Source organism: Hyperolius riggenbachi, unplaced genomic scaffold (genome assembly GCF_040937935.1).
Source record: "Hyperolius riggenbachi isolate aHypRig1 unplaced genomic scaffold, aHypRig1.pri scaffold_142, whole genome shotgun sequence".
NCBI classification, from domain to species: domain Eukaryota; kingdom Metazoa; phylum Chordata; class Amphibia; order Anura; family Hyperoliidae; genus Hyperolius; species Hyperolius riggenbachi.
In genome coordinates this window covers 91,935-115,477 of record NW_027152356.1, presented here as the reverse complement: position 1 = coordinate 115,477, position 23,543 = coordinate 91,935, and the positions used below count along the sequence as shown (strand labels likewise).

General features: G+C 41.5%; 1 protein-coding gene across 3 annotated transcripts in view; it reads left to right on the top strand.

Annotated features, from left to right (window-relative positions):
* Positions 1–23,299, top strand: part of LOC137543654 (uncharacterized) — a 93,441-nt gene extending 70,142 nt beyond the window's left edge. For all 3 annotated transcript variants that reach the window (XM_068264779.1, XM_068264780.1, XM_068264778.1), the window contains 4 exons: positions 3,566–3,739; positions 6,756–6,935; positions 17,913–18,086; positions 21,279–23,299. In XM_068264779.1, coding sequence (XP_068120880.1) covers positions 3,566–3,739; positions 6,756–6,935; positions 17,913–18,086; positions 21,279–21,481 — 731 coding nt within the window. In that variant the 3' untranslated portion in view covers positions 21,482–23,299. The remainder of the gene's footprint in view (positions 1–3,565; positions 3,740–6,755; positions 6,936–17,912; positions 18,087–21,278) is intronic.
* The last annotated feature ends 244 nt before the right edge of the window (positions 23,300–23,543 follow it).

Sequence of the window (23,543 nt, the reverse complement as noted above, 5' to 3'; positions counted from 1 at the left end):
TTCCGATCCGAATCGGATATCCGACCTCAGTATCTGGGGTACACTAATTTATGATGTGGGGACTTACAATCCCCCCCCCCAAAAAAAAATGGCTGTCAATTAGCATTGTCAATTGACACTTGGCACTTTGCACTTGGCACTTGGCATTTGGCACTTGGCACTTGGCACTTTGCATTTGGCACTTTGCACTTTGCATTTTGCACTTTGCACTTGGCACTTTGTACTTTGCATTTAGCACTTGGCACTTTGCATTTGATGTCCAGGAGACAAAGAAGATCTGGCAATATAGTTTATTGACAGCAGGGTGAGTACAGGAACTTGTGCAGCATGATGCGGAGTGCAGTCTAAGGATGATTGGAACCAGCAAATTCCGTCGCTATGAAAATTCAGCCGGATTTCTACGAAATTCCGCGGAATTCCGGATTCCGTCTGAAAAATTGAAATAATCGATAAAGTGACCTTGTTTATCATAGTCCCTGTTCACTTAGTCCTTCTTTCCTTCCTCCCCTCCCCCCAGAGGGAGGAGGGTCTCATCTTCCAGGGAATTGTAGTATTTCAAAAGTCAGCTTACATACCGTGGCTGGGAATTGAACCCAGGCTGGGCTGGGAATTGAACCCAGGTCTCAGTGTGTGGTAGGTATCTGACTTAATAAATGTGAATTCCTAAAATTCCACGGAATTAAAAACTTGTCCGCGGAATTCCGTTTTAGAGGTATAGCAATTCCGTTCCGACTGGCGGAATCGGAATTGACCCAATTCCGGCCGGAATCGCGGAATTGAGAATTCCGCGGAATCCAGCGAGCATCTCTAGAGTGCACATCCCACCTCAGAAGAAGCCCGGCGTTTAGCCCAGCAAAACGGTTGTAAGGCCGTGCACCATTGGCGCCGACATCTGCCACCTCCCACCACCCAGGTACAGCACTTGGATTCACTTGTCAGACGAGTTTTTCATGCATGTAAGTTTCATACTGTACACCTATTTTTGCTACCGCATCATGCTTCACAAGTTCCTGTACTCACCCTGCTGTCAATAAACTATAGTGCCAGACCTTCTTTCTCTCCTGGACATTTTTGCATAGTATTGCTTTAGTCTTGAGCACATAGTTGTATAACCTGGGTGTTTAAGCACAGCAACCTGCTTATTCCAGTCAGCCCCGAGTGCCTGCCTGCCAGTTCTCCCAGAATTTGCACTTTGCATTTGGCACTTTGCATTTGGCACTTTGCACTTGGCAAGTGCCAAGTGCAAAGTGCCAAATGCAAAGTGCAAAGTGCCAAATCCAAAGTGCAAATTACAAAGTGCAAAGTGCAAAGTGCCAAATGCAAAGTGCAAAGTGCCAAATGCAAAGTGCAAAGTGCCAAATGCCAAGTGCCACGTGCTGAGTGACAGTCAGACAGCAGAGGAGAAGACACTAGTGCACACTTATCGTCACACTGGCACTGCTCAGCAGCACAGCAGTTTTGTAGTAAGCTAACACAGTAGTAGGGATGATCGGAAAGAGCAAATTCCGATTCGCCGGAATTCGCGGATTCCGCCAGCACTAAATTCCATCGCAATGACATTTCCACTGGAATTTTGTGAAATTCCACGAAATTCCGCATTCCGGCGGAAAACTTAAAGTAATCGCAAATGAAACCTTGTATATGCTAAATGGTAGCCCATAGCACCTGTTGGCTGTTCCCCTGGTCCTTTTTCTCCCTCCCTTCTCCCGTCTTGTCTTCCAGGGAATTGTAGGATGTCAAAAACCAGCTCACATACATTGGCCAGGAATTGAACCCTGGTCAACTGCTTGGAAGGCAGCTATCCTCACCATTATACCACCAACACTACACGCTACAATGCTACATGCTGAAGCCAGCCTAGCATGTACCATTGTGATATACCCAAGAGAAAAATGATTTCAGCAAAGCTTGGTGTACAGAGGCGCCAGAGTAGAATAAAAACGTTTAAAAACCATCTAAAAGAGGGGAATGTTCAGGTGGACTTACCTCTCTCAAAAATATAAAACTCAATTGAGTCACAATATATCAATACAATTTTTTTTATTTAACTCCACTTAGTGCTTCCAAGCGGTAGGCCTGGGTTCGATTCCTGGCCAATGTATGTGAACTGGCTTTTGACATCCTACAATTCCCTGGAAGACAAGACAGGAGGAGGAGGGAGGAGGAATGTTTGGGTGCAAAAGTCTGTCGAGCATAAATTCTTATTTTTAGGCAGAAATCTGTTTGGTGGCAAAAAAATGTGCATTCCGCGGAATTCCACATTTTCCCTAGCGCTATAGCAATTCTGTTCCATCGGAACGGAATCACCAAATTCTGTCCGGAATCGCGGAAATCTGAATTCCGCCGAATCCAGCGACCATCCCTACACAGTAGTACTACTACTCTAACAACTAACTAGCACTGACTGCAGTACTACAGTACTAACTACACAATAACACAGTAATCCTATTCCCTAACCTAACCTACACTGTAGCTAAGGCTAGCAGGCCAGCAGGCAGCAGCTGGCCTGGTCTGTGCACAGCACACACATAGCAGCTGCCTGCAGCAGTCCTGCAGCACACACTCTGACTGTCACACAATGAAATCAAGCTAGCTACCTATTTAACAATAGTGTAGTGAGAGTGAAGGGGTTAATCACTGAACAGCTTTAGGTTTATCACTGTATACAGCACTTGCTAGGCCAGCAGCACTGGAGCATGTCTCTCAATGAGCATTCACAAGCAAGGACAATATTTCTCATCATGGCAGCCCTCCTTATTATACAGGGGGGCTGGCCAGGGTTCCCTTCTGTAATTGGGTGCCAGGGCTTAGGCTGGGAGCCCTCTGATTGGCTCAATGAGGTCAGGTGGGGCTGGCCAGGGTTCCCTTCTGTGATTGGTTGTTAGGGCTTCTGCTGGGAGCCCTCTGATTGGCTCAATGACATCCTGGACATCATCTACTTAGTTACAGTATCTCAATATTTGGATATCCGGCGGATATCCACGGATATCCGGATTTCCAGCCAACTATCCGCAGATAGCTATCTGGATTTGGAAACAGGTATCTGGAATCTGAATCCGGTCGGATAGCTGAAAAAAGGTCAGTAATCCGGGTTACCCAGATATCCAGAATTCGGATGAGCACTACTAATTACAATGATTTTTTACTTACCCGGGGCTTCCTCCAGCCCAATAAGCATGGATGGGTCCCTCCCAGCCTCCCGTTGTCCTCCGTTTGTCCGCCATCAGCCCCAGTAACTGGTTCAGTCAGCTCCAGTCTGGGCCAGCCGGGGTCTTCTGTACATGTGCGGACCTCCTCCGCATGCGCAGGAGATCTCGGCTGATGTCACTAAGCCAGATACCAGGGCTGATTGCCACTAAACGGAGGACCACAGAAGGACAGCGAGGAACGCATTCGTGCTTATGGGGCTGGAGGAAGCCCCAGGTAAGTAAAAAAACTTTGTAATACATCTCGGGTACACTTTTTAAGTCTTTTGATAAATTAGCTTGCGTTGTGCCTGGCTGCCATGGTTCTGATCGTCCTTAATCAGCTAAAGCATATTTGGTTTTGCTTTACTTCTATTTAGAAACATCCTGTAGCAAACCCGATGAGATACAAGGTGGTCGAGTTCTGGATAGTAAGACAAAATACAAGCATGGTGACAAGGCCTCCTATGAGTGTTTTGAGGACTACAAGCTGTATGGGGACAGAGTCGTGACCTGCTTTCTTGGAAGTTGGCAAAATACTCCAAAGTGTGTCTGTAGGTAACACTTACCCTGATTAGTGCAACAACAACATGAAAAATGCATGCAGTTTTCATAAGAGTACATCGTGGAATGACAATTATTTATTATTTATTTATTGTATTTATGAAGGACCATCATATTACGCAGCGCTGGACATTAGTTATGGTTACAGACAATATTTAGGGGTTACATACAGCAATAAGACAATACAGGAATACATGAAAACCACATCATGCAGCACAGTATGAGTACAAGGTAATGCTTAGTCAGTCACTGGATGGGAGCATGGAGATTAGGCAAGTCAAGTTCACTCAACAGTTCACTCAGATCCATAGGATGGGTGTACGGTAACTGAGGTACATGAACAGGTAGGAGACACAAGGAGGAGGAGGACCCTGCCACAGGCTTACAATCAAGAGAGAGAAGTAGGAACACGAAAGGTAGGGGACCAGAGTTCAGCTGCGGGTTTAGAGCACAAGTAAGGGGGGGTAGGCCAGAGTGAAAAGGTGCGGTTTGAGGGCCTTTTTGAAGAGTGGGTGCAGCCCTAATAAGGGTAGATAAAGCGTTCCATAGTGTTGGAGCAGCTCTTGAGAAGTCCTGGAGTCATGCATGGGACTGGGACAATCAGACAATGTAATAATATTCACAGAGTACATAAGCCTTACAGTCCTCTTTATGAGGTTCTATTCCAGACACTATTTTTTTGTAACTTTTCAAGGAATATATGTATAAGGAAATGTGTGTTAAAGGGACTCCGAGCAGTGCAGAAACTATGGAAATTGCATACCATTTTGAAGCTCTCTTTCTCCTCTTTCCAACGATATATAAACCGCCACCCTACGCCTTTTAGTTTTTGCTATTTTCGCGATCGAAATTGCGGCCGCCCAGATGTTGATCGCAAACATATCGAAGACTAAAAGGCGTTGGGCAGCGGTTTATGTGTCATTGGAAAGAAGAGAAAGAGAGCTTCAAAATGGTATGCATCTTTCCATAGTTGCTTGTATTACACAGGACGACTTTTCCCCAAAGTCGGCAGCTGAATGGAGCTGCCAACTTTGGGGAAAAGTCGTCCTGTGTAATACAAGTAACTATAGAAAGTTGCATACTATTTTAAAGCTCTCTTTCTCTTCTTTCCAATGACACATAAACTGACGCCCTACGCCTTTTAGTTTTTGTTATTTTCGCGATCGAAATCATGTTTGCCGCGATTTCGATCGCGAAAATAGCGAAAACTAAAAGGCCTAGGGCGGCGGTTTATATATTGTTGGAAAGAGGAGAAAGGGAGCTTCAAAATGGTATGCAACTTTCCATAGTTACTGCACTGCTCAGAGTCCCTTTAAAACCATGCCGTGCAAATGTTTTAATACCAAAATTAAGACTGCAAGGTGTCAGCAGTCACTGAGACCTTTGTGTAAAAAGTGTTGTGCTATTTCTCCTCTCCAGAGAAAACAAAACTTAAACATGATACTTAAAGGAACACTATCTATTTTTTAACGCTGTATGTTAGGCCACACATTACCACAAGTATTAGGAGCAATTTATGTCTTCACGCAGCTCTGCCTCCCTGCTGTAAGATTATCTAGTCAGTTTTAGATACAAAAAGTGTCACGTTCTACAGGACTAGACCATGTTCATACACAGGGGGTTGCTATCATCTCCTAGGTGTATATTTTAGTAATCACCATGCTTAAAGAATCTTATTCAGATGGTGTTAAGGGGTTAAGATTCTAGCAATGTGTGTTTATTGTCTTCACTTCTCTGACTGCTTACAAAGGCATTATCAGGGTCTTTGTTGGCATGTATCTCCCTCCCAGCATGCAATGGTAAAAAACTGGCACTCACTGTAGAGGGGACCGGTGTGAACAAGCCTCAGATGACCCCCGCACCTTAGGATCCAAGCAGCTGTAGACAAGATGGAGGCTGACACTACCAAATGTACAAGCCTCTGTTATTGAAACATCAATAAAAACAAGTAACTGCATGCCGTATAGCCACTTGTTTTTATTGATGTTTCAATAAAAGAGCTTTATACATTTAGTAGTGCCAGCCTCCATCTTGTCTATATCTCCCTCCCAGCATGGACTTTACAATTATTTTCTGGAGAAATGCTGCCCACTTTACGATTATTTTCTGGTGAAATACTGCCCACTTTACGATTATTTTCTGGAGAAATGGTGCCCACTTTACGATTATTTTCTGGTGAAATGCTGCCCACTTTACGATTATTTTCTGGAGAAATGGTGCCCACTTTACGATTATTTACTGGTGAAATGGTGCCCACTTTACGATTATTTTCTGGAGAAATGCTGCCCACTTTACAATTATTTTCTGGTGAAATGCTACCCACTTTACGAGTATTTTCTGGAGAAATGGTGCCCACTTTACGATTATTTTCTGGAGAAATGGTGCCCACTTTACGATTATTTTCTGGAGAAATGGTGCCCACTTTACGATTATTTTCTGGAAAAATGCTGTCCACTTTACGATTAATTTCTGGTGAACTGCTAGCCACTTAACAATTAATTTCTGGAGAAATGCTGCACACATTACGATTATTTTATGGTAAAACATTGCTGCATTACGATTATTTTATGGTGAAAAAATGCCTCATTACAATTATTTTATAGTGAAACGCTGCCCCATTATGATTATTTGGCACCTATTATGGGGGGGGATCCACATTTTTGCAGGGGGGCCCAGTGACTTCTAGTTATGCCTGTGTGTGGTCAGTCTAGGGAGTGATGCTTGCAACCCCACACCCTTCCCCCACGGCCCACACTTTTTACGAACCTCCCTTAGACACTAGCAGAGGTTTGTTGTATATATTTAATTTATCCAGTGCAAAGATTCCTTTAACCATGGGTATGATAATTCTCAGTAGATATCTACATAGTACGGAGATTACAAGTGGTAGGATTATTTATTGAGCGTTATTCTTTTTTTCATGTATGTACTTTTGTTACAGTTTGAATACATGTTTCCAGTTCTACCTGAATATTTATTGTATTAATTCTTTTATGTCCCTTTAAGCTGAAACATGTAGACCTCCAGCAGACATTCCAAATGGGAAAGTCAGAACACCAAAAAAGGCAGCATACTCCTCTGGTGAGCGTGTATTTTATGAGTGTGAAATCGACTATTCTACGGGAGAGGGGACTGTAGATTATATCACCTGTGAGAACACAAAGTGGACAGATCTGGCATGCAGAAGTAAGTCCTCTCTGATGTGTTGTATTACGAGGAGGATAGGAGGCGCCCTTGTAATCTAATCAGTGTTCACTTTTTGTAAAGAAACTCCACTTGGTAAAAAGAGTTGAAAGGTTTATTAGCACTATAGACAATGTGTTTCGCGGCTTAAACCGCTTCCTCAGGTCAAGTACAGGTGCTTTTAAAATAAACAAATAAGATACATTGGACGCTCAGTATTCCATAATTAAACAAATAAAATACATTGGACGCTCAGTATTCGATAAATTAATAAGGTTATTCTAGGAAACATAAATAACATTATTCTAGGATAGAAAAAATATATATATGTATATAAAATCCATCAGACAAGAAAAATTATAATAATAGCATATTAAAAAAAGAAAATAAAAATAACCATAAGCAAAATAACAGGATAAATTAGAGATAAACATTATTATACCATATCATATGGTAAAGCCATAGGTGAATAAAAAACAGGGCACATGTGTCTAGACATCAATAAGCACTGTATTATTGCAGGAGGGACCTGAAATATGAAGGCCAGGAAGTGTATCTCAGTGGAGTGGCATAAACCTAAAAACCAGAGGAGTCAGTGTGAGCATTAGAAAAACTGGTATCAGGGTGACAGGAGGTGTGGGAGGGATAGGACATATAGTGTAAGGTAGCAGGGGGCTGCGTAAGATAGTGCACCCAGTAACGTGCGGTGGGTAGGTGGAGATACTAATCTGGCGTAGCCAGTTAGGGATCTCTGTATAGGGATGTATAGACAAGGTTTGCCTGTAAAGGACTCGCAGGTTACTGGGGTAGTATTCCTGGAGGGGAAACTCAGTAGGGAGTAGGAGCGGGCCACTAAACATGGCGTGGCTCGTGAGAGTATGGTTCAGTGAGGCTTACCTTGAATGTAGACAGGAATGCCCGGGCGCCAAGCAGAAGGTAGGGCTGGCTGGCATTTATGTGTGTAACGGAGGAGGGAGCCGCTGTATGGAGGGGACACGTGGGAGTGGGAGGGAGGACCGTCGGACACATAGGGGGCGTGGCAAGGGTTACGTGTCCGGATTCAATTGGGCCAGCTCAAAGACGAGGTGCATTGCGCTCCAAGCCTCGCGTACAGAAAGATAGAATAGCGTCTATGTAGGAGGGGACACAGGGAGGGATGACGTGATGATGGGAGAGAGGACGTGATGTCACATGTTAGGAAGGAGAGGTGCGCATGTGCGCATGTCTGTATGCCTAAAGGCGCCATGTTGGGTAGGGGCAGGAAAGAGGGCATAGGAAGAAGGGAGGGGAAAGGCAGATTGTATATACTCGCAAGCAAGCCGAATTTCTCACCCCCCAAAAGTGGCCCAAAAGTTGTGGGGTTGGCTTGCTTGCGAGTCATGGGTAGGTGGGTGGGTAGGTGGTGCCCCTCTCCGCTCCCCCCTGGCCGCCGCTGCTATTACCTTAGGCGGCGCCGCTTCCTCTATCCCCGTCCTGCTCCGATAACTAATTCAATTCACAGCAGCGCGCCCCCCGCTGCTGTGATGACGGAGGAAACCATAGAGAGCGGTTCCCATAGTAATGGCATCGCCGCCACAGGAAGCCGCTCTCTATGGTTTCCTCCGTCATCACAGCTGCGAGGGGCGCGCTGCTGTGAATTAGTTACCGGAGCAGGACGGGGATAGAGGAAGCGGCGCCGCCTAAGGTAATAGCAGCGGCGGCCGCGGGGGGAGCGGGGAGAGGCACTAACTACCTACCCACCCACCTACCCATACTGGCACTATGCTAGCTATACTGGGGCACTATGCTAGCTATACTGGGCACTATACTAGCTATACTGAGCACTATACTAGCTAAACTGGGGCACTTTACTAGCTATACTGAGCACTATACTAGCTATACTGAGCACTATTGAGCACTATACTGGCTATACTGAGCACTATACTGAGCACTATACTAGTTAAACTGGGGCACTTTACTAGCTATACTGAGCACTATACTAGCTAAACTGGGGCGCTATACTGGGGCACTACCTACCCATACTGGGCACTATACTAGCTATACTGGGCACTATACTAGCTATACTGGGCACTATACTAGCTATACTGGGCACTATACTAGGGATACTGGGCACTATACTAGCTATACTGGGACACACTAGGGGAATAAGGCGGCCAGCATTTCCTACCTCTGGCTTATATGGGGGTCAATCATTTTTCCCTGTTTTTTCAGGTGAAAGTTGGGGGGTCGGCTTACATGCGGGTCGGCTTGTTTGCGAGTATATACGGTAGATAAATAAATATGTGAAAGAAAAAGATAATGAGCACTATAGTACATGTGCCTGATACATACAAATCAATCTTGAGAATCATAAAACGTATATTACAAACTTTTTACATATACGTGTTTACAAGGTACATATTACAGACTGAGACTAGTATATTGCTGCCATCTAGTGGCCAAACAGACAATAACAGGCCACCCAACTATTTTCATATCAAAAACAGGAAAAAAAAAATATATATATATACAAGCTTCAGAAGGCACAACAACCCATAAGCAAATACATACAATGTAATTTGGAAAGTTCGTTATACATGAAAAAATAACTGTAGTATCACTGGAATAAGACATAAAGTAATAATTATAGAAATAATAGTAGATAGATATTGGTGGTGGAAGCCGCATTAAACCAATTAAAATGGTTACTAGTGTTCTTATTCCTTATTTCTAGAGGTGTGAGGACCTCATTGTCGGTATATTCCGGAAAGGATCAGAAGACCCTTGCACTGAGTAACAAGGTGTATCCTAGGATGGGGATACCCTTGTGAGCTGTTGGGGTATAACAGTGTGAAGGCAAGGTATGGGGGGCCCTGGAGGGATGAGGAGGGGTTTGTATAAGGGGTATAATAATGGCGGGGGGGGAGGGGGGGGTTTAGTTTTGGAAAAGGAATAGCCGTGAAAGGGAAATTGAGCCCATTGGGGACGTATATTATATCTTGTGTTCTAAGCAGATGTTTAGACCTTCTGGGTGGAGAGTCCTGAGCTTAAATACCCAGTACATCTCTCGTGCTTTTAGATTTTCTTTCCTATTCTGTATGTTCAGAGGTATATGTTCAATTGGACAGACTTTGATTCGGTTATGATCTTGGTTTTGTGATTCTTTGCAGTGTCTCGATAGTCCATGTTTCATGAATCCTTTGTTGATATTTCGCCGATGTTGTCCCCATCTTACTTTCAGCTGTTGTGTAGTACGCCCTATGTGTTGCAGGCCACATTCGCATGTTAGAAGATAGATAATATAGTTTGATGAGCAGTCCATCTTATGGGTAATGTTAAAAGTTTTGCCTGTAACAGTGGATTCGAAGGTTTTTTGATAATTGTGTATTTTCTGACAGCAGAGACAGCCCTTGTGTTTGCATTTTTGAACACCTGTGCACTCTTGTTGTTGGTCAGTCGCTTTTGATCTGGTGTTTTTCAGTTTACTTGGGGCTAGTTCGTTTTTTAAGGTTTTAGCCCTTCTGAAAATGCAGTGTGGTTCCTCCTCTATCTCATTCTTCAGATACAGATCATCTTTTAATAATGGCCAGTGTTTCTTCAGTATTTTTCTCACTGATGTATGGTTCTTAGAAAATTTCGTTATGAAATTGGTTTGGTTCCGAATCCTTGCAGAATCAGTTGGTTTTTCTTTTTCTATTAGAAGTGTTGGTCTTTCGGTATTTCTTGCTTTTTTCCTGGCAGCTGTGATGAGTCTGGTCGGAAAGTTTTTTTCTTTGAATTGGTTTGTGAGTATTTTCGCCTGTGTGTCAAATGATTTAAAGTCAGTACAATTTTTTCGAATCCTCAAGAATTGTCCATAAGGGATATTGTTTTTCCATGGTTTGTGGTGGTTGCTCTTATAGTTAATGTATGAATTTGAATCTACAGACTTGAAGTAATTCTTAGATTGTATCTTTCCGTTTTCTGTGTATAGGGTTACATCTAAGTACTCTGTTTTTATTTCGTCATAGTTTGAAGTAAAAGATATTCCCCAATCTTTATCGTTCATATAATTGACAAATTTGCATATTGATGTTGTGTCGCCTCTCCAGATGAGGCTCAAATCATCTATGTATCTTCGGTAGTATACGATGTTTGATGTGAAAGGATTTTCTTGTTCTATGAGTAGATGTTCTAGGAGGCCCATTGTTAAATTTGCATAGCTGGGAGCCATGCCCGATCCCATTGCTGTTCCCCGTTTCTGTAAATAAATAGTGTCCATAAATGTGTGAGTATGAAGTTGATGGATTCGATGAGGAAGATTTTTTGTTTCAAGGGGATCTTTTGATTTTTCATTAGAAAGTACCACACTGCTTTTAGCCCGATTTTGTGGTGTATATTAGAGTATAAAGCAGATACATCTAACGTTAGCCATTTGTAGTTATTTCTCCATGGTATATCTGTGAGTTCTCTGAGTAATTGTGCGGAATCCTTTGGAAATGAAGGCAAGTCTCTTACCATTTGTTGTAGGTGATGATCTATTAATTCTGACAGATGTGAGGATAGTGAGTTTATGCCTGCTATGATTGGCCTGCCGGGTGGGTTGGTTATCGATTTGTGAATTTTGGGTAGATGATAAAAGTGAGCTACCATTGGATCCTGGATGAGTATGAAGTCTTTCTCAGATTTATTTAGAATGCCTTCTTCAAGGGCATCAATCACTAGTTTCTTCAGTTCTTTTTTGTATGTATCAGTTGGATCTTGTTGCAATACCCCATAATACTCTGTATCTCTGAGTATTCTTTCTGCCTCTTTGATGTAGCCCACTTTATTCAATAGAGCAGCGAGGAACAACCTTAACAGGGAACTCAAGGCAGCGAAGAAGGAATACTCTGAGAAGCTTAAACACAATCTTAGCTCAAATGACCCACGAGCCGTTTGGAAGGGACTCAAGTTAGCCACCAATTATAAGCCCCCCCCCAGCATGCCACACCCAGCATCAAGCTAGCCGAGGAGCTCAGTGACTTCTACTGCAGGTTTGAAAACCAAACTTCGAAATCTGAACACATATGAGTACTCAGGCCGCCTTAATATGCAAAATATCAAAATTTATTATTAATAAATCAAGGACAATAATTACTCAATTAATCACAATAGGACAGAACACACATGATTCAAAATTAAAATTGCGTAAGCAAAGCTGTCATTTAGCCATCAATCAGCCACTACAATAAATATGCCAGCTTGGTAATGCTTAAGGGAATAACCCATCCACACATCACAAGCATGCCGCGCTTCCGTACTGGTGCCATGCGCTATGGAAAAAATGATATATATATATATATATATACATGGTGGGGGCCCCCCTCTCTCTCTCTCCTCCTCCTGAAACCAAGGATTTAAGTTCCCGTTGTAGTCCACCATGCATAAGCAATTGAGTGAGCCTGGGGGCTAACAAAAATTCATTCCCCCACGGGTAATGCAGTTCATATGTTGATCAGTGAGGAATAAAGGGTGGGTCTCACCATGTGGTTTAACTAGCGTCCGTCCTGTCGCCAGACTCCTGTATGCCGTTTTAGATTCCACTGTGAGGTGATTGGATGGATAATAGGCCGCATCTCGGCTCGTGTCCTCGCTATCACGGTTCCTCAAACAGAGACAAATACAAGCTTCAGAGGGTCATCAGGTCGGCGGAGAGAATCATCGGGAAACCACTCCCCTCTCTTGACCTCCTCTACAACTCCAGACTGCGCTCCAGGGCACAAAGGATTGCAAACGACCGCTCACACCCAGGCCACCGATACTTTAACGTGCTCCCATCCGGCAGAAGGCTACGGTCCATTTCCACCAAGACAGCTAGGCACATGAACTCCTTCTTCCCTGCTGCCGTTAAACTCTTGAATTCCATTCACTGGCTCCCCCCCCTCAGGCCGGTAGTCAGACCATAGGGGTTCGCTGTGTCCTGCCCCATTGGCCCAAATTAGTGCCTCCCTTGTTCAAGCTGCACCTACCACTGCACTATTGCTTCTTCACTGCAATACATCATCCATTGGTTGCTGCTGCTGTCATTGCTGTTAGATGTCGTGGTTAGAAGTTGATGTCATGGTTGCTATTAGATGTGTACTGTTGTTGCCTTCTCATTGTCTCTTTGTGTTTGTTTTTGCTGCTGAGTTCTCTGTCCGTGCCAAACCCAATTCCAGGCATAACCCAGTCATGCTTGGCAAAATAAACTTGATTCTGATTCTGATTCTGATTATGATTATTACGATCCCTCCCCCTTTGTCAGCTGATTTAATACTAATTGAGTTGTTATTCTTCAAACTTTTGATCGCTCGTTGTTCTTGTTTTGTCAAATTTGATGTTGAGTCCTTGTTATCTAGGTTCCTGAAATCTTCTAAGACTTGATTGTAAAATCCCTCTATGTGGGGCCCCCTATAAGTAGTAGGATAAAAATTGGATTTATTTTTTAGTTGAGTGTGTATGTATTTTTCCATGGCCAATTCTTCTGGGTTATAAAAGATGTTCTGTGCGTCATCATTATTGAGAATTATTGGTATTTCTCCATCGGTATTGTCGGTTTTTGTATAGTGACCTTTGGATTTTTTCAATGCAAAATATCGTTTTAAAGTCAATTTCCTAGTGAAATGATTCAAATCTATGAATAAGTCATATAAATTTGCTTGTTTGGTGGGACAAAAAGAGAGGCCTCGACCTAAAACTGCTTTCTTCGCTTTGTTCAATGTATAAGAGGATAAATTAAAGATGGATTTTATATCCGTTGTTTCTCCGGTGGTAGCACTAATTTTTTGTCTGCATTTTCTACCTCCTCTTCTTCCCCGCTTCCTTGTTTTTCCATAGTTTTTTCTGATGGTTTCAACGGTGAAGAGTTCACTAGAGGTGCTAGATGGGTTATGGAGTATGGTATTATTGGTCTTAACGGTGTGGCTTCCCCCAATATGGTGGGTAATTCTAAAAAAGAAGACAAACTGGTTGTAGTGCCTTCTGTGGTGTTGTAGTCGGAACTATAGTTGAGAGGTTCCTGTGTTGGCGTAAAAAATTCCGTTATAGGTCTGGTTTCTTATTCGCCTTTGTCGGTTGAGGGATTCTCGATATGGGTGTTGTTTTGGTTGGTGCTTTTTGTATCCGTTCTATATTCTTGTTCTGGATTTCTGATGTTTTTCTCTCCGTTATCGGAGATTCTTCTTGTGTGTTATAGATGCTCAGATCTAGAAGGTCATCTGATGTAGTTGATAATTTATTGCTGAGTTTTTGTTCTTTGTGTTCTTGATTGATTAGCGGTGTGCTGAATACCTCATCATCTTCTGAGGATCTACCCCTTTTCCTTGAGGTTTGTGTTCGTCTTTCCGTTCCATCTGTGTTAGGTCTTTGTTGTGTCCCTGGATGTTCTGTGTTTAAAATACGGTTGATTGGGTCCTTTCGATGAGTGTTTGTTCATCGGTTCTCTTTGTTTCTCTTTTTCCGTTTGTTTCTTATCATCCCTTTCACTCTGAAAGTATACTGGTCTTTGGTTTGATCCTTTTTCCTGGATTCCTTCTTTGTGGTCTGGGTACTAGAGCTGGTGGCCGTTGATTTCTGGATTCTTCTGTAGTGGCTGGAGTGTCTTGAATTACGGCTTGGGCTTGGGGTTTGGGGAAGATATATATGTGGTTTTCTTTTATTAAATAATCTTTGTCTGTTTTGTATGTATAGGTGTCTATCCCCATTGAGTTTCCCTAATTTATTCTCAGATATATCCAGTTCAAATTTAGTGATCTTATTATGTAGTATATGTGAGAATGATTTATATTCATTTGTTTTACTGTACTGTGTTAATTCAGTTTTAATAACGGCTATCTGTGGTTGTAATTCTGTTACGATCGTTTTACGTTTTTTTATGATACATTCTCTGATGTGTTGTAATGATTTCTCAGCAATCTATATATACAAAATATATGTGTGTGTGTGTGTGTGTGTGTGTGTGTGTGTGTGTGTGTGTGTGTGTGTGTGCGTGCGTGCGTGCGTGTGTGTGCCGCGATCACGCGAAAGCGCCTTGACTGATTTCAGCGAAACTTGGTATACAGAATCCTTACTACCTGGGATGACATGTTCTGGGGGTCTCGCATTCCCCCTGCACATCTGGGCGGAGCTACAAACAGCAAATCAGATTTCATCAGCGCTGCGTAATATGTTGGCGCTTTATAAATACAATAAATAATAATAATAATAATAATAATAATTTCACCCATTCACGTCAGAGGAAAAAATGGAAAACACTGCCATTCTCACACTAATCAAGCCAGAGTCCCCACACTTGGCACAGTTGGTCACTTGGTGACAGAGGTTACAAATGCAGAAAAAGTGGGCGGAGCATAAAACAGCCAGTCAAATTTTAGTCATTCATTTTAAATGGGAAAATGTAAACTGCAGCCATTCTTAGACTGTTGGGCAGGGTTCCAAAACTTGACACAATTAGCCACTGGGTGACTGGGATTGATATTCAGAAATGTGAGTGGAGCCTACAACAGCCAATCATAATTAATCTATTGATTTTCAAGGGGAATATTTAAATTGCTACCATTCTTACACGGTTAATGGCAGAGGCCTCAAACCTGCTACAGTAGCTCATTAAGTGAGTAAGTCAGTCAATGGGTGAGTAGGGTCCAAATTCACTAAAGAAGCAGGGCCACAAACAGTCAATCGGAGTTCCTTGATGGATAAACTGCTTCCATTCGCGCAATTTTGATGCCAGGAACCTGAATGCTCACAAACTTGGTCATTGAGAGACTGCGTGCCAAGGTTACAAAAAGTGGGTGGAGCAAAAACAAATTTCACTAGAAAAATATAAACCTCAAACCTGCAACAGTAATTGGGTGACTGGGGTCCAAATTCACTAAAGGGGGTGGAACCATAAACAGACAATCAGATTTGTTAGATTGATGTCAGCCATTCTGTTATTGGCAGGGTTCTCAAACTTGACACAGTTGGTCACTGGATGATTGGAATTAATATTCAGGAGAGTGGGTGGAGCCTACTACAGCCAATCAAAATTCACCTATTGATTTTCAAGGGGAATATTTACGTTGCTGCTATTCTTGCACTTAATGGTAGAGGCCTCAAATCATGTACAATCAGTCACTGGGAGACAGGGGTTTAAATTCTGAAAAGGGGGCGGCCTGCAAACAGCCAATCAGATTTGTTTAATTTCAATAGGAAGTTGCAACTTATTGATGCCAAGGACTCCAAAGCTCATAAACTTGGTCATTGAGTGACTGTATGTCAAGGTTAGAAATAGTGGGTGGAGCCAAAAACAACTAACTTTTTACATGGGGAAATATAAACTGCAGCCATTCTTACACTGTTAATGGCACGGTTCTCAAACTTGACACAGATGGTCACTAGGTGACTGGAATTAATATTCAGAAAAGTGGGTGGAGCCTACATCAGCCAACAAAATGCACTGGTTGATTTTCAAGGGTAATATTGAAACTGCTGCTATTCTTACGCTGTTAATGACAGAGGCCTCAAACCTGGTACAGTCGATCATTAAGTGACAGGGTTCAAAATCACTAAAGAGACGGAGCCACAAACAACCAGTCAGATTTATTTGCTGGATGAACTGATTCCATTCACACATTTTTGATGCCAGGAACCTGAAAGCTCACAAACTTGGTCATTGAGTGACTGTGTGTCAAAGTTACAAAAAGTGGGTGGAGTCAAAAACAAATGTCCCTGGGAAAATGTAAACTGCAGCCATTCTTACACTGTTAATGACAGGGTTCTCACACTTTGCACAGTTGGTTACTGGGTGACTGGAATTAATATTCAGAAAAGTGGGTGGAGCCTAAAAAAGCCAATCAAAAATTGCCTGTTGATTTTCAAGGGAAATGTTTAAATTGCTGCCATTCTTACACTGTTAATGGCACAAGCCACAAACCTGGTACAGTCTGTCATTGGGTCACAGGGGTTCAAATTTAGAAAAGGGGGCGGAGCCACAAACAGCCAATCATATGTGTTTTATTTCACTGGGAAAATACAAATTATTGATGTCAAGGACCCCAAAGCTCTCAAACTTGGTCATTGAGTTTTTGTGTGTTAAGGTTAGAAAAAGTGGGCAGAGCCAACAGCAACCATAGACATACCCGGGCAACGCCGGGTTATCAGCTATCCTCTATATTTTACATCTGCGTAATGGCACAGTGAATGTGTACATTTTAAAAAAGGCACATGGGAATTTGGGAGCCTAGTTTTACCACCAATAGTAGAATATTGGCAATTTTACCATTGTTCTACACACTTATTCTACCCATTATTCTCCTTAACATATGTAGCGATTTTAGTGACAATAGCATGTGTGGGAGCTTTGCTAATATCCGATAGTCAACACGAAATTACACACAAATTATGCAAAATTACAAATGTATTACAAAAAATAATCCGTTGAATTACATATGGGAGTAGTTGCAAAAATGTTAGCGAAATTTTGTGTAATCATAATTAGCTGATAACCAGTGTTGCTTTTACATTTTTGCCAGTCATTTTCACATGGAAAATGCTATTTTTGATTGAGATTTTTTTTTTTTTGCGAAAATAGCTTGTATTTTTACCACAAAAATGTAGAAAAACAATATTTTTAGTGTGAAAATTTTTACCACAACAAAAAAATATTATATAGCAAAAATTCACGCAAAAATGCAAAATATAACAAATCTTATTTCACCTGCCATTTTTGCTTGAAAATCAAATTTAACAATATTTTTGTGAACTGATGCAAAAAGAATATTGGCTTAAAGTGAATCACTGCTGATTCCAATCACCACTAATATTTACAGATAATCTTCAGTTATCACCTGGAGGCTCCTTGTATTCAGAGCTCATTTTGCAAAAGAAATGGTCCAGAAATGCTTTCATCGGATAGGATTTTGTTAAAAACAAATGTTCCTTATCCATTTCTTTATTTCTTACACAACTTTCAAAAACTTTGAGATTATAGTCTTCCCTTTACTTGTAATTTTTGCTCTGCAGAGAACTGTGGCGCACCACCATCAGTGACCAGTGGAGATATTACAGAAGCAAAGAAAACACTCTATAAGTCAGGTTCTTCTGCACAATATCAATGTGCAAATTTGTATAAACTTGAAGGAAGTCAAACAGTCACCTGCAATGATGGAGTCTGGGAGAAGACACCAGTTTGTCGAGGTAATGTCCATAAGATTTCATATTTAACATTTTTCTTTCTCTACATGTATGTATCTTTAACCACTTAGCTTTATAAACCAGTGTAGCAGGCCTAATTTATTTTCCAACTGCTGACATGAATTTCGAGTGTCCAGAATGCATTTGTGTAAAAACTGCGTCAGGTAATTTGGACCCATAAAGCCATTACAATATCCATGTTAGTAATATTGTACTAACAACTTCACTAAAGGTGGCCACTAATGATACAATTTGGTGAACAATCTTTTAAACGATTCTTCGCATGACCAATTGGAATTATTGTTTGGGACTACTAATGGACTAAAATCTCTTAACCAATCCGATCAGATTGACAGGATCGACTGGAAAACAGGATTGATTTCATTAATCTGATCGGATTGGTTGGGAGACTTTTGTCCATAAGTGGTCCCAAACAATAATTTCCGATCATTCATGCAAAGAATCGTTCATAAAAGACAGTTCAAAAATTGTATCATTAGTGGTCACCTTAACAGTCACATTTCTCCTCCTGCCTAAATGTGTCTACTAATGATACAATTTGCTGAACAATATGATACACATAAATCTGACTAGATTGGTTAGGAGAGTTTTGTCCATTAGTGGTCCCAAATGATCAGTTCCAATTGTTCATTTAGAAGAATAACAAGTGTTGCCTTTAACATGAGACTAATGTTTAAAGATAGGTCAGTTGTATAATGCACGCGTTATGAGCAGGGGTGCTCGGATACCCCTTTTCAAGATCCGGATCCGAATCGGATATCCGAAGCTGAACTTTTTGGTATCCGAGTAAGCTTGGATATCCGAACCCAATATCCGTCCGGTTTCAGATATCTGGATAGAAAACTGGAAGTGACTTGAAAATGGCTCAAAATGCTTCCAAAAGTCTCTCTCTCTCTCTCTCCCTCCCTCCCTCTCTCTCTCCCTCCCTCCGAAAGGGATTTTTGCCATCTATCCACCCGGATTTCGGATTTCAGATGTGAAATCCAAGTTTGCTCGGATAGTCTATTCGGATTTTAAAAAATATCCAAATTGCTAATCAAAGTTCGGATATTGGAAAAAGTTCAGATTATCTGGGTAGTTCGGATATCCGAAATCTTGCTGAGCACCACTGGTTATGAGTGTGAACTGCAATGGAGACTAGACATAGACTTTAAAGGTACTTACCTTGGGAGGGGGAAGCTTCTGGATACTGGAAGCCTCTGGCTTCCCCATCCTCTTCACCCAACAAGCATGTCAGCTGTGGCACAGTAGGGGCTGAAATACTTACCTTTCACATTCATGCGCAGGTGCAGTAGTGGCTTTCCGAGGGGCTCCGGCAGAAATAGTCGAGCCCGACTGGGTCCGATCTGTTGTGAAGGCGACTCGCGTCTGCACAGTAGAGTGGACCCAATCGAGCTCAGCTATTTCCACCAGAACCCATTAGAAAGCCGCTACGGCACCTGCTCATGGAAGGTAAATATTTACATCACCGCTGCTCAGGGCTGCCAGCACTGGATCCCAGAGGGCAAAGAGGACAGTAACTCCCAGGGGCAATATTTTTTTTTTTTTTTTTACAGATTTTCTTTAATACAAATCTTGCAGGCAGCAAATTAGAATAATGTGATCAGTTACAACATAGTACTGTGAACAGGCCCATACAATTGTATGGGCAATGAGTCGACATGCAGAACTATTCACCAGTGCAACTGACCTCTATGAACTAGACCTAATGCTCAATGCATTTTCCTGTTCTAATCAACATCTTCAGACATGAAAAAAGCATTCTGTAAAAAAAAAGAAAAAAACAAACAAACAAAAAACAAGTAGTATAAAGTAATGCTTGTTTTTGTTTTTTTCATTTTTTTTCCAAGAGCCACCACATTTGGCTGAGGGAATATTATTATGTTTTGAAGAAGGAATTGATCATGTTACATCATGAGTGTTAGGGTTGGTACACAGTTGTCAGTTGCATAACACACACATTGGCTTCAAGTCATCAAAGGCTGTTGGATAAAAAAAAAAAAAAGTTGGTAAAATATCGCATTTGGTATTTTAGACTTTTTTGCTAATTCACCAAGATTTTCACAGGTGCGGTAGAAGTTTGGTAGTTTACCAGAACAATGGGTTGAAGCCATTCACAAAAAAACTGTTCAGTAAAAGCAGTTGCGTGTGGAGTTGTCTCTGTTTTGTTACATGCTGTTCTGTACAGTGACAGCATTACAGTAGTAAAAAGCATCCCCGCATCCCTTTATTTGTACATGTTTGTTATACTCCCTCTGCTCCCAGTGAATCTGTTTATTAGTCTTTCTTAACATTTTATTTTTTTGCAACAGTTTAGATGAACTTTCAAGAAACATTAAGCATGCCATGCTTAGGTGATTTCCCCACTTGCTCCTCCGCATCTTCAAACAGAAACCTAAAGGGTTAATTGTCTGAAGAGCTGCAGGGGAAACCTCTTTTGTGCTGGCTCTCTCTCTTCTGCTGCCTGGGGGTAGGGAAGCTTGACCCTCCCTAGAAGGTATCAGAACGCATCACAGGAACTTGCAGGAGACAGAAGCTGTTCCTATTGGCTCTCTGCTTTTGTCAGTCATGTCTTATCGGACAGTGAAGCTGGTTTTCAACACTTCAGAGCTGTCTGTAATTAGTGAACATGTTACTGGGCTTTATCGCATGCTCTAATCTTCATGAATTGACATTTGCTGATATTTATTGAGTTGCTTACAGCACAAGTCGGTAATTTACCTCACTGCTCTGTAATTTCAGCTTGCCATATAGTAGCAGCCTTGATGAATTGACATTTTACAAAATGCTCTGTGTGAAATGAAATTGAGAATGATAGACTTTAATACATGATACATACACTACCCGGCACATATAGACATAGAACTATGGTAGGGATTTGATTGTGAGCTCCTCCGAGGGACAGTTAAGTGACAAGACAATATACTCTGTACAGCGCTGCGGAAGATGTCGACGCTATATAAATACTAAATAATAATAACAATAGCCTGAATGCAACAAGTTGGAATAATGCAATCCATTACAATGCAGAGATGAGAACAGGCCCAAAGAATTGCACGGGCAGTGAGTTGACATTCAGAACTATTCTGTAACAGGCAATAGGGTTGGCACTAGGGAATTTTTTTTTTGTAAGCACAAACATTTGACATAATGCCATTCTTTTCTTATTTTCAGTCCCTTGCACAATAACAGAGGCTTCTCTGCAACAAAATAATATTCAGCATAAATCAGAGGAAAACAAATACAAGAAAATATACCTTCAACACTCTGATTACACAACATTTGAGTGTGCTCCAGGATATCAAATATCAAAATCAGATCTTCTTACAGTCCAGTGTTTGGATGGTGTTGTAACGTACCCAAAATGCCTAAAATAAGGCAAGTAAAAAATCAGAACTGTATTTACTGTTTCTTAATCATAGGCCAATGTGTTTTAAGGGCTGGTACACACCAAGAGCACTTTTGAGTGCTTTTGAAAGTGTCCAGAATTTGAAAAGTGGTTGCCTAATGTAGCCCTATAAAGGTGTCCCACATCTGCATTGTGATGTTGTTAAAATTAAAAATGTGCTGAATGCTGCATTTTTGGAATGGTTCAACTTGAATGAATGCAGTGGTTAGCACTCACTGGGTCCCCGGGTTTGAATGTCAGCCAGGTCAACATCTGCAAGGATGACGTGAGCTGTAGCGTCGTGATCGGTGGGTCCGTGAGGCGTGAGGAATGCGGAAGTTGAAATCTACGCCCTGACAGGCTTTGGGGGAGATAAGCAGGGCATAGATTTCAACTATGCACGTCTGAAAGAGGTTAATGGCAGTTAGTAAATCAACCCCATAATTTTTTATATGCAGGTGTGATTCATGTTGTGTGTGAAGATTTTCAATTCCATATATACATCTTTGAATTCAGAATAACTGTGCAACCCCCATTTTCTAGGATAATGGTCTGTTTGAGGATGCTGTGAAGTTCCCCAAAGTGCAAAACTCTCCTTTCTGATTAGTAATAAAAATCCTCACATTCTGAAATGGAGAAGAGACTCACATTTGCTAATAGCAGAGAATGCTGGGATAATTACAGACCATTACAACACAGTAACCAAGCAGCTCAGGGTGACCCAAAACCACAAGCAAGGTATAGGGGACTTAAAGAGAACCTGTACTGAGTAAAAATATTTAAAATATTTAAAATATATTAAAAATATTTAAAATAAACACATGAGGTAACTTCAAATGAGCATTGCATAGTTACCTTGCCATCAGTTCCTCTCAGAAGTGCTCCATTTTCTTCTGACAATAATCCCTTCCAGTTCTGACAATATTTTGCCAGATCTAAATATATCAGTTGCTGTCAATAAAATATCAGTTGCTGTCAGTTATAGCTGAGAGGAAAACTGATGTACCAGGTAATGTCCATGTTTCCCTATGGCTCAAGTGGGCGATGTTACAGTTTAACTGTGTGCTGACCAGAAAGCTGTTATGGGTAATGGCCATTTTCAAAATGGAGGACGGAAAATTCCCCTGATCACAGTGAACAAACAGGACGTGGGACAGGGGAAAGACACTGAGGAGTAGACTACATGGAAGGTAAGTATGACTTGTGTATGCTTATTTTGACTTTTAATTTTCAGTTCAGGTTTTCTTTAAAGAGACCGAAAAGCCCTCCTACGAAAAAGCAATGCTAAGTGTGGTCTGACTTCTTAAAATAGAAGGAATTTGTGATAAATCAGCTTAAAGTGGCCATCTGGTTACCCACAATGCACCACTACTGAATATGCAAATGATCTCTTTATAAATTTAAAGACACAAAATCCAGGATCCTCACCTCAAGCTAGGACATTTATCACTTACTTTTACAGATTTAATGGGGAGGTGCTAGAAGGGGTGTGACAAGCAAAACAGCAAAAAATGAACTTCCACTCATGCAAATCTTCATGCAAACTTATTAACAAAAAATGATGCAGCAATCAATGTTGTCCCTACAGCTAAGTTAAAAGCTGGAATTTTCATTACAAGAATAAAGTCTCTTGCGTAGTCACATACACCGCGTAGAGGTAGCCCAGTGTTGTATGTGTCCTAACTCTGGCCCTGCAACATGCATAGCGCAAACATGCATGCATTCAGCGCATCAAAACATATCTAAGAAATAGGAGCACATATCCTTAAAGGATACCCGAAGTGACATGTGACATGATGAGATAGACATGGGTATGTACAGTGCCTAGCACACAAATAACCATTCTGCGTTCCTTTTTTTCTTTCTCTGTCTGAAAGAGTTAAATATCAGGTATGTAAGTGGCTGACTCCGTCCTGGCTCAGACAGGAAGTGACTACAGTGTGACCCTCACTGATGAGAAATTCCAACTATAAAACACTTTCCTAGCAGAAAAGGGCTTCTGAGAGCAAGAAAGAGATAAAAAGGGCAATTTCTTATCAGTGAGGGTAGTC